Source organism: Anolis sagrei, chromosome 3 (genome assembly GCF_037176765.1).
Source record: "Anolis sagrei isolate rAnoSag1 chromosome 3, rAnoSag1.mat, whole genome shotgun sequence".
In the NCBI taxonomy this organism is placed as follows: Eukaryota; Metazoa; Chordata; class Lepidosauria; order Squamata; family Dactyloidae; genus Anolis; species Anolis sagrei.
In genome coordinates, this window is record NC_090023.1 from 204,068,338 (window position 1) to 204,084,918 (window position 16,581).

The following is a 16,581-nucleotide window of genomic DNA, read 5'->3' on the forward strand; positions in this document are numbered from 1 at the left end:
TGCTGTCAGGAGTACAGAAATCTTCCTGACTGATCATGCTGCCATGTTAGCCTAAGACTCAATTCTGGCCTTTCTAAATGTCTGGCTGGAGAAATTGTGACAATAGTTCTCCATGGATCATATCAAAATCCATATTTTTTACCCCCAAATCTGACCATGACTTAACATGAGGTCAACTTATACATGACTAGATACGGTACATTTTCTTATTTTCATTTTTTAAAATTTGATCTCAATGCAATCTCAAAAGGTCTTGCAACAGCTGCCAAACAACCCTCCTTGCAGTATCTAATTAAATGTTAATGTTTTTTTCCCAAAAAAAACTAGAAGAAAACATTTCAGAGACTTTCAGAAGATGCCTTGTTGCACACACCCTCTTTGGCATCCATTAGAATGATAAAAACACTTGCCAAACACTAGCACAGATACTGTCAACCAGTGATTCCCAACCTTTCTTTGATCAGGGACACTTTGACCAGGGACTACTCTCCAACATTAGTACCAAAAGGTTTACGGATCAGTTTTTGGTCAACTTTAGATTCAGTTTGGGGTTTTTTTTTTTTGGGGGGGGGGAGTGCTGATTCAGAAAATTGCATTGGATAGACCACATCAGCTCTAGTTTCTGATACAGAACATAGGCCATCCAGTAGTCGCCATCTGTTAGCTCACAGAAAACCATATTTAAAAAGCCTCGGCACTATAAGAGGGTTTTGTGAGACTAGTTGCTCTTGTTACAAAAGTGTCATACTGGTAAGGCCATATTTTAATTCTTGCAGACCACTGGTGGCCCATGGAGGTGACAGAGCACAGGTTGGCAATCTTTCTTTGCAGGGCCAAATCTCAAATTTTCAGACAAAACTTAAGGGCTGTTTCATATCAGGCTTGATAAATTTGAAATGTTACTAACTGAGCCAAGTTATTGGAAGCCATTTTGAACTGAAGTGAACATGAGATAGAATACAAAGAAAAAGAAAACCAATTCCTTAGTAATATTTCCACTGTAAAGCAAAACAATTTTTAAAAATCTAGCAAACATCAGTTTGCCAGATTATACTATGTAACAAAATTTGAAAAATGTTCTGTTCCTGGTCTGAAAGTGTTATTCCTGATTAATTGTATGGCACATACTTTGAAAGTAGTTGTTATACTTCAGAAACTTCGTTTTTGTGGCTGCCATAAATTACGTTGGATTGGTTGAGACTCCGTGAAATATTATTTGAAAAACTATAGCAAAATGCGCTGCAGGATGTCCCGCAAAAACAAAGTTTTTGCAGTTTAATAAATCTTTTCCATGTTTTTTATGATCGAGCCAATTAGAAAATGACATTTATAACCCAGGAACAAAAACTGTGTTACATAGTGTAACAAAACAAAAGTCTCAGGAAGTTCACAGCCAATAATTTTGAGAATCTGCCCATATTTTCCCAGTAGAATGAAGAAATATATTTCAATATGTTTATATGTGTTTGGATTAGACATACATCTTTGTATACTGGGAAGATATAGCATAAGGAATTATTGTTATTACTAATAAATAACAACAGAAACCTAGTATATTTTATCAAGGTTATTGCTATGTAATTCCATGAATATTAAATTGATGAATACTAAATTGGAATTTGATATTCTCTGAAAATGGAGTGCTGACTTCTTTCACAGAGAGGAATCTGTGAAAGAAGTATCCTAGGGTTCTGTGTGTGTATTCCCTTCCGTCCTCTCTTTAATTAAGGTAAAGGTAAAGGTTTCCCCTTGACGTTAAGTCTAGTCAAGTCCAGCTCTGGGAAGTGGTGCTCATTTCTAAGCCAAAGAGCTGGTGTTGTCCGTAGACACCTCCTAGGTAATGTGGCTGGGATGACTGCAAGGAGTGCCGTTACCTTCCCACCTGAGCAGTACCTACTTATTCACATGTTCATGCTTTCAACTGCTAGGTTGGCAAAAGTTGGGGCTATTGACAGGAGCTCACTCAGTCTTGTGGATTTGAACCACTGACCTTCCAGTCAACAAGTTCAGCAGCTCAGAGGTTTAACCTGCTCCACCGTCACGGATCCTCATAACATAAGTGAAAATCAGGGCTGAAGAGATAAATGTGCTTTTTAAAAATGTAAACAAGTGTTGATGTTCAATATATGACTCTGCTCATTCTTTCCATTCTATCTAAAGGAAGCATTGAATTTTGAATTAATGAAAGAGGTACAGGAGAAAGACTTGGCCAGCTATTTAAGAAAAGCAAATATGTGTTAATAATGTGACACAGAATAAGCTACAAATGCAAACCAGTCAAGTTTATAGCCAACAGTGTGAGTAGCATCTATATAATGTAGCAGGTCTTGGGGGGATGCATTCCAAAATCTGATTAATATGTAGACTGTATAGTCTTGTCTGTACAACACACAATCAAATGTCAAATTTCCTTCTAAACAATGCGTTTTTCTTACCAATGGCAAAGCCAACTCCAAAATTTGGTGCTATAAGTCCATATATATTTTTAGCAAGTGGTACCTGGAGGGGGAAGAAAGAGAATGTTGCTTTGTGCCATATCTTTTTCATTTGATTCCTGGCAAGTATTCAGTGCATCTCAACTTTTAACATTCTGAGAAAAGGAGTCAGGTCTTACAGAAATAGGATTTTAGCTTTAAGGTATTATATTGAATAGCTTAAATACTCTAAAGGCATCAGGTTCTGACTGATCTTGTAAGCTAAGCATGATCAGCCCTGGGATTTTTGGCTTAAGATAGCCCCAAAAATACATGGAGTCTTCATAAGTTGATTGATTACTTGAAAGCACACACACACACCTATTATACTGTATTTGGTAAATTTTGATATTCACACACACTGAGTCTTACAATTAGAGAACTGGAGCTGTAACATTAGACTGCACTAAAATTAGTAGGGTCTGACTATACAGATCCCACAACTTCATAAGAATTTGCCACTAAATTCATTGTTTTGCTTTCTTGCAAAGAAACTAATAGTGGGAGTTATATTTAATTTATTTATTATTTACTGTATTTATATCCTTCCCTTCTCACCCTGTGGGGGACTTAGAGCGGCTCACAAAGACACAATTTGATGCCATATATAGATACATAGAATAAAACAAGCATATATGTATAAAACAAATATTAAAACATATCAAACTTAAGACAATTAATTAAAATCACATAATCCAAAGACATGTTCCAGGAGCCATTCAGGTCTTCCAATTGCATTATTCCATAGTCACTTATTGCACTGAAACTTTTTGCCCAAGGACTTGGTCCAACAACCATATCTTCACTTTTTCTGAAGGTTAGGCGGGAGGAGGGGGTGATCTAATTTCACTGGGGAGGGAGTTCCACAGCTGAGGGGCCACCACTGAGAAGGCCCTGTCTCTTGTTCCCACCATTCACACCTGTGAAGGGGTTGGGATTGAGAGCAGGGCCTCCTCAGACGATTTAAATCTCCAAGAGGGAGATACGTTTGTACAGGTAAGCTGGGCCAGAACCATTTAGGGCACTGGTTCTCAACCTGTGGGTCCCCAGGTGTTTGGGCCTACAACTTCCAGAAATCCCAGCCAGTTTACCAGCTGTTAGGTTTTCTGGGAGTTGAAGGCCAAAACATCTGGGACCCACGGGTTGAGAACCACTGGTTTTGGGCTTTATAGGCTAAAGCCCGCATTTTGAATTGTGCTAGGTAGTGGACTGGCAGCCAGTGGAGCTGGTATAACAGAAGGGTTGTGTGCTCCCTGTGCCCCGCTCCAGTAAGGAACCTGGCTGCCACCCGTTAGACTACTTGAAGCTTCCAAACAGTCTTCAAACTATATACACATCCCATGAAATATGGACCAACTCAAGCTCTGTTCCCTAGACCTATACTGAAAAGTCTCATTTTCACTGTTTCATATCTGCTTCTGCAAGCCTGGTCTTGTGCATAGGAAGATCATTTTGTTATGTGGAACTTACTTCCTAATAGCCTTACAGTGCAATCCTGTATATGTTTACGAGAATTCCCAGAGTATTCTGTTTAATACAGGATCTCAAATATTTCAAAGTTTATGAAGCAGTACTGTACTGAGGGCATATAGGACACACCTCAAATCTGATATGTTTCCAACAGATTGATCGCTTAGCATTTGATACGCAGCAATCACACCTATTCCACACCATATTGTCAGAGATCCGTTTTGCAGAAAATTAAAAGGACAAAAGCTTCTATATGTTTTCAATAAGTTTAATTCAGACTTAGGACTTTGTCTTGCAAAATAGATAATGTTTGTGTCCTATTGTTGCTGGTACTATTGTAGCCAACACCAATCATACAGTTTTATTGACAAGATTGATTTAAAATGGATTCTAAACACTGTGTCCAGATTTAATGGCATGCCCACAAAAACAACCACAACAGCACAACACAAAACTATATATAGAACATATATATTGATTTCAAAGTAGAAGAGCAGCAATTTTTTACTTACACATAAAATGCTTATTCCTACTACAATCATTCCAATGAGAGCACAAAGCCACCTATCAAAGAAGAAATATTGTTAGTCATCAAAATAAGTAGACACTAAGCATAAATTTTCCTTGAGTAGAATTACAACTAATGAGATGAATGTAGTAAAATAATACTTTCTCTTATGATTAACTACACGGGATGTTTTTCATAAACTAACTATTTTAAAGAACACCAGGAAATTACAATATACTGTATAACTCTGTCAAGGAATTAGATATACTTAAATACAGCATTTTACCGTCCTATTTTGTGTGCAAGGACCCCAAAAAGATTAGTTCCAAGCAGATAAGAGATGCTAGCTGGAATGAAAGCAACGCCTGAAAAATATAAATGGGATATCTTATCAAGAATGGTTTCAGCGAAGCATTGGAAAAAGTAATAAATTCAGGCACAGCCGTTTTGATTAGAACACATCTAATAAAAGTTTACAGCCTGAACCAAAAAATCTAATATCCGGGTTATTTCAAGTCTTTTGTCAGATCTATCAAGATTAACCATCAAATTTAGAGCATTATTATTCTTGAAACAGAATACTCACTATCAGATACACTCCCTTGGAGGGAGGGAGTGTATGTGTCCATACAACAAATAAAAAAAATCCAAATTAAATATATTTGTGAACCTTGATAAAAGGGGAAGAACTAAAATGAAGAATACAGAGAAATTCAAGAGTTCCCATCATAAGTGGCACTCATATAGATTAATTTGGAAAGTTAAGATTTACAAAAAATAAATCTTATTTTAATGTTGCAAAGGGTGCATGCATCTCCATATGTAGATTTATACATGTAATGAACATTTATGTTGACTGGCAAAGTTGTGTAGTTGAATGTCCAACTACTTCTGTAGGGGAAATCACGCTTGACATTCTTGTCCAAAGAGCAATATTTGCATACAGTTCATCACTGTGGGAGCATAATTGTGTATGTGGTACCATTGTACATATAAGTGTGAACGCAGATGTATTTGCAATGCATGTGGATATATATGCATATTCAGATGTGGATTTGATTGCATGTTGGGTGTCATTCAACAACACAACTTTGTTGTGTCAGTGCTGTTGTGCAACAGAAATGGATGGAGTTGGTTGACAATACCTACAACATATGAAACTTTGCCAACATGGCATATTTCATCAACAATGTCCCACTGACACATTTAGAGGAAACCGGGCACAGCTGTGTCATGATAACAGTAGGCAATGAAGATGCAACATACCATGTTCACGCTACATACTTATGCCTAAAAACAGTTATTTCTACCATTGACAAATATGTTATATGTAATATTACTTTTGATCAAGTTTGTTTTTATACACTGAATCTGAACAGTATATCTGTTAACCAGAATCTGAGAGCAAAAATGTTAGTCAAAACTACTTCATATTCCTTTCAAATGTGGTCTCTTTCACAATGCACAACTGTAGAACTAAGATTCCACTTTAATTGCTATGGCTACTTCTTTTGTAATTGTGGTATCTGTAGATAAGTGAGGCACTAGAATAAGGTTGAGTATCCTCCAAACTCGAAACGGCAAATTCCTAAATTCTATAGGATGAAACCATGGGAGTTAAAGTGGAATCACAGTGCTATAATTATGTAGCATGAAAGGACCCTACATTTCATTGGCTAAGGACCTCATCACATGGGGCATATTCCCCACTGTAGAACCCACGCAGACAGCACTGAGCCCGCTGGATCTCATCACATGATGCTCATCTACTTCTGCCATACCGGCTGCATCGACAAAGTATTCTAAAGGGGAAATCTGAACATGGGAGACTACCCATGTTCAGATAGAATATCATGGAGATAGTGTGGGAGCACACTTTCCAGCTTGTGATAGGCAAATGGTGATACAAGGCACTGGGTGACGGATTTGCCCCTTGTCCCATGATTTGCCTCACTATCCTATGGATCCTTCTGCTGTCCCCCACATCAAGGACTTCCATGTGATGAGATTTTAAATCTGATGTGAAGCAAATGAGTATCCTCTCATATACTGAGACTTCCCCACCCTTTTTCTCCCTGCAAATATGCTCTAAATCACTCAAAAGCAGAAGAGAAGGTGTTACACAAGAGGAGGGAATATTTGTTCTAGACTCCACTAGCAGCTTGGCAGCATTGGATATAATCCCAATATGCAATAATTGTGCTGCATTTGTGTTTACATTTCTGAGGAAAAGGCCCCATAAGGAAAACAGAAGATAGACAAAAATCTAAAATGCCTTAAGAAGGGTGATTTAGATAATGCTTTTTGTTTCTAATTGAATTTTGTTCTGATCCATGTTCAACACTTCCTGGCTGAGCTACGTCACTCCTGATGTAATATGAACTCTCCCTTGTTGTGATAGCATACACAGCATCAAGGAATCTGTTTCTGTTTGCTGATATACATTCAATTAGCCAGAGATAAATTTTAGAGATGAAATGTTGTTACCTATCATGAAACATTCTTAGATAATTATCACAAACATTACACCATTTCGTTTTTTAAAAAAAAGAAATCAAAGAAAATGGTTCATCACACTTTACCAAGTTGCCATTTTTTGGAACACATTGTCTCCATCATCCAAATGGGTAACGCTGGTTCCAGCATAGCAATTGCCATATTTGAAAAGCATATTGATCCTTGAAAAGAGGTGGAAAACAGATTGCTGGAATTATTTCACTTAAATTGTAATCAACAGTTGGAAAGGGCAACATTGACAGAAAGAAAATGTGTTCTGAAGACTTGCCTGTCAAATACACAATACTGATTACATCTAAATTGCTTGGGTGGGGTGAAAGTCACATAAACCCATAATTTCATGTACTTGCTAGCTGTACAAAATATAAACAATGAAAGGTTATACTATTTTGAAGGAGGAAACACAGATGATCATAGTGTCTGGTGACATTCAGAAAGTCTGCTAAATCCTGGTCAGGACAATGAACAATTTTAGATTTCCATGGCCAATTTATGACTGGATCTATAACACCTGGCTTCCATATCACTCATTGCAAAAGAATAATCAGCTTCACTTGTATTTTGTTTCAAATTGTGTTCTTTCGTTAAAAATTGCTTTTCATCACCTAATGTCTCTGTCATTTGGATGAGAACAATGAGAAAACTGGAGAGTTGTCTGTGTCTGAATCCAAGTCTAGTTGACAAAGTAGTAGTAGTAACTATTCTTATATCCTGCCACCATCTCCCCAAAGGGTAGGCTTACATGGGAACCCAGCCCAACAGAAACAGAAATAAAATATAGCACAAATTAAAATACATTGCATTTCAATAATTAAAACAATAAAATCAAACAACAGACATCATAAAAACATAAGAACAACAGTAACCATCAGCAAGTAGGGGAGAATAGTAGGTGTGTTCAGATCTAGGAAAGCGGGGCATGGACTAGTACAATACAACTGTAAGGGTGGGGTAGGTAACAAAGTGCTACAAGGCCAGACAATGAGTTAGGGTTAGAGGGGCCTGGTCAATAGATGAACCAATTAATCAAAGCCACGTTGAAACATCCAAGTTTTCAGGCCTTTACGGAAGGTGGGCAGGGTGGACACTAATCTAATCTCCCTAGGGAGAGAGTTTCAGAGTTGGGGGGGGGGGGAGAGGGCACCACTGAGAAGGCCCTCTCCCTCGTCCCCACCAATCATGCTTGTGACGGAGGCAGGAGCGAGAGAAGCCCGCAGAGTTTCATAGGGGAAAATGTGATTGCAAAGATAGTCCTGTCATTATGCTAGACAGAAAGACAGCTAAATAGAACTAAGAGCAGATTCATGTCCTTATTTAGATACACGTATCTAGGCTTGTGGAATATGCTCATTATGGCTTGCTAAGGAGTCAGATTTTCTAAGAAATTTGGGACATCTTAGACTCATTTTAAATCAAATCTCATTAAAGTTTAGAAGGATTATTTCCAATTAAACACACTATAACATGAGATGAAATACCTAAATTACCCTATTTTACATCATTAAAAATTGGTAGAGAGCACATTCCCCCCTTTCTTGTCCAGTTCACATTGGCTCCAAGGGAGTGAATCGAAAAATGTTCACACATGTACTACCTCAATTGCCATTAACAGTTTAGCCTGTGGTAAAAATAATTACAGAACTGTTTTAGCACATAAGTCCATCACTTAATATGTCATTGATGTGCCTCCTCTGTTCAAAAGAATATGTGATGAACCTTGTAAGAGATATGGACTTAATAGCATTGGGCAATACTCATTTCACTTCACCTCTGGACTTCTAGGCATATCTTCCATGTACACTGGGCAGTTGTGTTTATCTTGCTATGTATACATGCCATTATACTGTTTAGCTGGCATTGCACCACCTGATATCCGCCGGGAAGTATCAGCCAGCAATGAAAAGACCAATGCATGGACATCTCTAGCCCATCCTCTGTTTGGATATCAGCCAGCATGCCAACGTCTTAAATCAAGAAACAGCTTCCTAATATCTAGAGAGATACTTGCAGGAACACCTCAGCAAGCGAGAGTCCAAAAGTGGCAGACTAAAATCTGCAACCTCAACCAGTGACTGAGACAGGATGAGAAACTCCCCCTGGGCACACAGAAGACTGGACAACTTGGAAGGCGCTGAACAGACTGAGCTCTGGTATCATGAAATGCAGAGCCAATCTTAAGAAATGGGGCTTCAAAGTAGAGTTCATGACATGCGAGTGTGGAGAAGAGCAAACCACAGATCTCACAACCTCTGAGGATGCCTGCCACAGATGCAGGTGAACCGTCAGGAGAGAATGCTTCTAAAGCATGGCCATACAGCCCGAAAAACCTACAACAACCCAAAGCACAGACCACTTACTAAAATGCAGTCTGAGCCCTCCTATATGCACAATGAAGGACCTTCTTACAGTGACACCAGGGGCACTTGAAGTAGACAGTTTCTGGTCAAAGGAAATCTAGCATAATGCCAAGTTTTTAACTTTGTTTGTGGTTTCTTATATACCATTACTGTATTCTCGATTTGCTTCTGACACGATAAATAAAAATACATACCATAATATGTTCTCGATCAACATTATTATTTAGTCATGTGGCAAAATATATACATGTATGTTTCATTCCTGGACTGCAATGTATATTTTTCTATATTAAGAAGCTCTGAATCTATGAACGAACTCTCTGTTACGTCCTATTGCACAATTCACTGAGGAATGCACTTCCAACATGTGTTTACAACACTTTGATGGCAATCAAAATCTCCACAAACCAAAACTGCAGCCATTAGAAGCTCAAGAATTGTTTATCTTTAAAATCTAAGTGCAATATGTCTTAAGCCATAGCAGAATTCTTTCTTCTGGGGAAAGACTCCCTCATCACACAGTTCAGCACAAAAATGACCATTGCTGTCATTCTTTGCTCAAATCTGCCAAGGTGCATTAGCTTATGTGTGTGTACAACCCCCAAAACAACATTGTGGTCTCACTAGGGCTGTGGTCCTGAGGGCAAAAAGCAAGAGTTCAGTGCTGCTCATACAATGAACAATGAAATGTTACATCTAATGTGATCTTTCCACCATCATTGGTACCTGAAGAACTCATCTATCTACAAGCACGATGAAGTAATATTGCCCTAGCTAAAGAAACGTGATCTCTGAAACTTTAAAAGCGAACTTTGACTACAAAAAAGTGGCATACTTCACTACAGTAGAAGAATGATATTCTAAATCAAGGAAGGATATGATATATAGACTGAATGTTCTAATTTAGACTTAATATACTTGAGTAGGGAGAGAGAATATGAATACGAAATACATTTGCAGAAAACATCACAGTTCTCTCCAGCAAACACTTGACTCAATTATAAGATTGCAGTATGCCTAGTCAAAACAGTCACAGCAAGAACCAAAACATGTTGGCCTGCTACTTTATGATTAAGTAAGGCTTGTACTCATGGCAGTTTCTGATATACACATATACTACTGCTGGTAGGTGCTCTGATACTATTGCTATTGATGTCTGAATCAAACATCACCTGCTCCATTTATGCTGTACCCTGCTTCAAACCATGAGGAGAGGTAGGTAACAAATTATTATTTATTTGTTGAAGGCTTTCATGGCCTGAATCATTGGGTTGCTGTGAGTTTTTTTGGGCTGTATGGCCATGTTTCAGTAGTATTCTCTCTTGACATTTTGCCTGCATCTGTGTCTGGCATTTTCAGAGGTCTGTTGGAGGTGAGGCAAGTGGAGTGTATATATCAAATCAAATCATTTATTTCAGTCATAGACCAGCACAGGAAATAAACATCACAGTTTCATACGAACTTATGTTTAGTACATTTAAAATGTAAATACTGAAGCACAATAGGGGGTGAGGGAGCGGAAAGAGGAACAGGGTAAAAACATGCAATGCACAGGTCTTATCAGCAAATTATACAATCAAGGAAGATGATTAATGGATACACGGTTAACTTTTGGGACCAGTCATCCCCTGACAGATTTTGTATGCTGCTGCACAAAACTTTGCAATGTTGTAGGTTGTAGCTGAATTAGTATCTACAATTAGCAGAGAGGTATAAAATTGTCCTGAACAGCCTGGGTGCTTGTATATCAGAGGTAAGATAAGCCTGGCATAGATATCCCTGTAGAACGGGCACTAGAGGAGCACATGTTCAATTGTTTCTATATGACCCAAATCACAGGGGCAGAGTCTCTCTGGGAAAGGGATCTTCCGGTAGCGGCCTTCGAGTACAGTCGATGGGAGAGCATGGCACCGAGCCAGGGTAAAAGCCCTTCAATGAATAGAAACCTCTAAATTTGTTAAATGTGCCATAGGGGATTCAAGATATTTGCTCTCTTCGTTGATAAGGAAGGTTGGAACAGAAGCCAAGTGTGTGTATATATATATATATATATATATATATATATATATATATATATGGAATGTCCAGAGTGGGAGAAAGAAACCTTGTCTGTGTAAAGCAAGTGCAATTAGCAAGCTTGAATAGCGCTGAGTAGCCATGAAGCTGCAAAGTCAATCAGTGAGGGTATCTCTATAGAGGTAGCCTGGCTGTTGTTGCCTGAAGGCATTCTCTGCTTGGGAGTTGTTAACTAGCACTTGATTGTTTGCTGTCTGGAGTGTTCCTGTTTTTGAGTGGCGTTCCTAATTCTGTTTTTTTTTTCTTTTTTAACACTGGTAACCAAATTTTGTTCTGATCTATTTATTTATTTAATGCTGATGGTATATTTCTTTTAAAAATACTACCAAAAACACTTTTAAAAGACATATCTCCATTTATATATGCATATGCATAAATATGTTGCTTTCTCTTTGCCTTTCTCTTTTATTTCTATTACTTACATTATCATTCATCATGCATAATTCTTACTATCACCCTCTGATCTCTCTGTCATAAATACTAGCAGACCTCACAACCTCTGAGGATACTTGCCATAGATGCAGGTGAAACATCAGGAGAGAATGCTTCTAGAACATGGCCATATAGCCTGAAAAACCTACAACAACTAGCAGAACTGTTTCTTATAATTTACTTTACGCGTGCACTCTTTTTCTCCATAAGTAGTGGACTGGATTATATGGCAGTGTAGATAGTCTCATATAGTCCAGTTCCAAGTAAATAATCTGGATTCAGAAACTGGATTATATGGCAGTAGAGTTCCAGCATCTATCGTTGTGTCCCTGACCCTATCCCTATCCCTAGCTCTATGTTAGTCTGCATCCTTTCCATCTGAGCTCAGGGACAATGTCTGCCTGCAAGGATTCCACTTCTATAGAACTTGGAAAACCGCATTGAGTCGCCTTATCAGGCTGAAAAATGTGGTATAGAAATAAAGCAAATAAATAAATAAATAAATTCAGTACTCACATCAAAGGCAATTTTTGCCAACATCCCAGCCTATAGTACACATATCCTGTTTATGTGTTTCATTAAGCAAGTTGGTGGTCACTAAGTGAACAGACTGGGTCTAATATCTATAAATATCAGAAACATCATTGCTGTTTGTTTATCTGTCCATACGATTTAAACAAGAGCTTATTTTTGTAATGCATGTTTAATAAATAGTCTCCTTCATCTAGCTTCTTATGCTATTCTCCCACTGACTATTACATACACAATACACAAAAACACAACTGCATAATAACTACAATTACCTGCAGCAATAAGGATGTAGGGATCCCTCATTAGAGTTAATAATGATGCTCCTTTTTGACTCTGACAACAGATAAAGTGGCTCCGGGTTAAGAATAGTGCAATATAAGCCTCTGTTTTTAAAATCTTTTGTTCAAGTACTTACTTCTGGTTGTATTCTAGATGGCTGTAGAATTAGCAACTGTATTGCTGCAGGAAAAGAAATCACAGTGGACAGATAATTTATCTAGATTATAATTCTGCAACACAAAACTATTTGCTGGATCACAACTATTATGGCCTGAATTCTCTTGGTAGTCCCAATTAGAGTAGTGCCTTCGAATCAGTATTTAAATGTCAACAAGGATGTAATTAGATATTTTTCATTGTGGGGAAAAGGGATTTTGGAACTGGTCATCATAAAAAATGTGGGAAAAAATCGATAATGACTAAAACAACCCACAATTTATGCATTTTAATGAGGAAAATAAACCCAAAAGATTCTCCAAAGTCAACATATTTGTAGATCTTGTTTCCAAAAAGAACCAAATCCATCTGAACAAGTTTTACAGGAATCGGAAAAAAAATATGCCAAGGACATACAGTTATCCAAAACCTGTAACAAAGTGATTTGCTCCATTTTGATCTATCTATACATAATATTCTACACTGAGCCAATATTGTGCTGCCACCTAAAACTGATTTTTCATTTTGGAGGGATTTGGTGCCCTTTGGAAACAAGCTTCACATTTGTGTAAAATAAATAAATGTGAATAAATAATGAATGAATATTGTGCAAGTCATTCTGTTATAATTATTTGAACTCCTAATAAAATCTAGGAAGCAATGATTGATTTGCAGATGTGTAGAGAAACTGTCTACTTAAAATTCCTTCAAATATGTCACTCTCAAAAGCCAAGGTTAGGTGAAAGTAAAGTTTTCCCCCTGACGTTAAGTCAGGTTGTGTCCGACTCTGACGGTTGGTGCTTATCTCCATTTCTAAGCCAAAGAGCTGCCGTTGTCCGTAGACACCTCCAAGGTCATGTGGCTGGCATGACTGCATGGAGGGCCATTACCTTCCCGCTGATCTACTCACATTTTGAACTGCTAGGTTGGCAGAAGCTGGGGCTAACAGAGGGTGCTCACCCCCGCATCCTGGATTTGAACCTGCGACCTTCTGGTTAGCAAGTTCCGCAGCTCAGCAGTTAAACCCACTGGGCCAATGCGGGCTCCAAAAAGCCAAGGTTACTTAATTTAAAAAATCACTGTGTGACCGTCCATATGTCAAAACAGACAATCAGTGTTCACATGGTGTTCTATATGTACCAAAAATGAGCTCTGCAGCATACACACATGTAAATGCTTCCGTGTACATGTAAGTGGGTGAAATGTTAGTGTTGGAGTTTGCAAGAAGACAGCAAAATCTTTTCTTCAAATTCCTAAGCTTCATTTAGTAATGAAGTTTAGTAATCCACTATAATGCAAGAAATATGAAGCAGAAAGGAAAACTGAGCATAGACTCACTATACGCAGTGGTTCTCCACCTGTGAGTCCCCAAGTGTTTTGGCCTACAACTCCCAGAAATCCCATCCAGTTTACCAGCTGTTAGGATTTCTGGGACTTTAAGATCAAAACATCTTGGGGACCCACAGGCTGAGAACCACTGCAATACAGCTACTCTAGTTCTGGCCATCAATGGGATTCAAGCTGACTTGTTGACATACCTCCATCTAAAAGAGCCAATGCTGCTAACACGAGAAAAGGTGCAGCCTTCCCAACAAATTCATACATCACACTTCCAAAGGGTGGGCCCACTAAGAAAGAAAATTACATTGTATAGAGTCATAACAAAATCTGTGGCAAAAGAATCAATAGCATACTATGGATATTATTTTCCAGATTTACCGAGTCAGTTATTTAGTCATAGCAAAATCTGTATCAAAATTACCAGCAGTAGCTAGTGGCTATTGTGTTTATATAATTATATTGTTTACGTCAATAAATCTAAGTGATGGTAAGGGTTATTGCTTTCTCAAATAAAGTCAAGAATTGGTTGGCAATATTTTCTAGAAAAAAATAAATGGCAAAAGACTGTTGAACAAATGTTAAGGAACAGGTGTGTGGTATACATATACAAGCTTGTTAATAAAGTACACTTCAAATGCCAATGTGATTGAGCATATCCTTGGGAGCATATCCATGCATACCGTTGATTTTACAAAGAGAGGACTGTATTTGATATTCAGAGATGCATGAGTAAGTACTGTTGTTAGCATTTTCAAAAGCCTTTAAGAACTAATACTTCTTATGGAAATATTTTATCTAAATATTGGTATAGATTTTGCCCAGGACTCTAGGGTGAGATATGAAATGGAGAAAAGACAATGATATATCTGTATATTAATGATGTAATTCCTTAGGAGCCAACAGTGAAAAATAATCCGGAATTAAGCAACCCTGTGAATTTTAAAGAGAATAAAATCCTACTGTGTTTCACGGTGCTTACTCTCAAGTAAGGTGGCACACAATCACTGAACCATGTATACATGTTCCTAGATGTATGAGTGCAAAAGCAGTCATAAACCACAAATTTATTATACCCTAATAAACTGCTCTCTTTTATGAGAGAGGCACATATTGTCTGAAACTATATATTTTGCTCCAATCAGTATCACATACTAACCCAATACCCCCATAGCCAGGCCTCCCAAAGCTATCCCCATTGCATTGCCTCTTTCTTCATCATCAGGATACACACTGGCCAGCATGCCCATGCCTGCATAAAAAGAAAAAAAAAACACAGGTAAATCAGTAATATTGTCATTTTTCACTGTATGCAGGAAAAAGGAGAATTGATATGATAGGATAGAAAAGATCAGAAACACATTAAACGAAATAATATTACATGTATGACATAAACAGAGCATATGTATTGTCAAAGGCTTTCATGGCTGGAATCACTGGGTTGTTGTAGGTTTTTCAGGCTGTATGGCCATGTTCTAGAACATGGTCATACAGCCCGAACAACCTACAACAACCCAGTAAACTGAGCATATTTTTTCAGCATGGAAAGTTGTAGCCGACTGCTATGTCCCCTCTGCATTTGGGCTCTTTGGCACAGAAGTGTCTTCAAAGGAAGACACAAGTGTAGAGATGTGTTTATTATAAAGTGTAATTTATAATGTGTTTGAATCTGTATTTATGTATTACATTGGTTGCCAGGGCCTAGCTGTGAGAGATAGGTTGCCATGGTGACAAGGCAAAAGAGGAGGTGGGCGGAGCTTAAGGAGAAAAAGGTTTGAAAGTGACAGTTAATTTTCAGTCAGGAGGAAGAGACCCTGAGAAGAAGAGCAGAGCCAGTTAAGGGCTCTGGGGAAGTAGCAGAGTCGGGAAAGGACTCTGGGAAAAGTAGTTTAGTCAGGAGGAAGAGACCCTGAGAAGAAGAGCAGAGCCAGTTAAGGGCTCTGGGGAAGTAGCAGAGTCGGGAAAGGACTCTGGGAAAAGTAGTTTAGTCAGGAGGAAGAGACCCTGAGAAGAGGGCAGAGTCAGTTAGGGCTCTGTGGTGGGAAGCTTTATAGATTCAGTTAGTTTTAGTGATTGTGAATATTTCTTCAGCAAGGTAGCTGAAGGGAAACCTCGTTAGATTGCCTGAGTAAAAAGAATCTAACAGAGAGGGTTTTAGGATCGCCAGTAGTGGAAGACTGGGGATCAGTGGTTTGATCCGGTAAAGGACAAACAGTGTGAATATTCACAAATAGGAACACTGAAATAATAAAGCACTTCACTGTAGAAGGAGTTTATAAGAATTGTAACATCTAAAGCCTGAATGTATCACAGCCAAGCCATATTGTAACCAACAAGCATGTGCCAAGTTCAACATCTCAATATTGCAACAATTACGCTTTGTTAATAATAAACTTGTTCTCTTTGTTATTTTAAACCTGCCTCCTCCATTGATTTTATGTTT

At 38.2% G+C, this 16,581-nt stretch overlaps 1 protein-coding gene across 1 annotated transcript in view; it reads right to left on the reverse strand.

Moving 5' to 3' along the window:
* SLC18A2 (solute carrier family 18 member A2) overlaps positions 1-16,581 on the reverse strand; it is a 43,697-nt gene that overhangs the window by 4,403 nt on the left and 22,713 nt on the right. Inside the window, exons 6-13 of the mRNA XM_060768505.2 lie at positions 15,298-15,390; positions 14,339-14,428; positions 12,781-12,824; positions 12,638-12,698; positions 7,035-7,130; positions 4,739-4,817; positions 4,457-4,508; positions 2,436-2,499 (exon numbers count right to left, since the gene is read on the reverse strand). Of these exons, the coding sequence (XP_060624488.2) occupies positions 2,436-2,499; positions 4,457-4,508; positions 4,739-4,817; positions 7,035-7,130; positions 12,638-12,698; positions 12,781-12,824; positions 14,339-14,428; positions 15,298-15,390 (579 nt within the window). The remainder of the gene's footprint in view (positions 1-2,435; positions 2,500-4,456; positions 4,509-4,738; positions 4,818-7,034; positions 7,131-12,637; positions 12,699-12,780; positions 12,825-14,338; positions 14,429-15,297; positions 15,391-16,581) is intronic.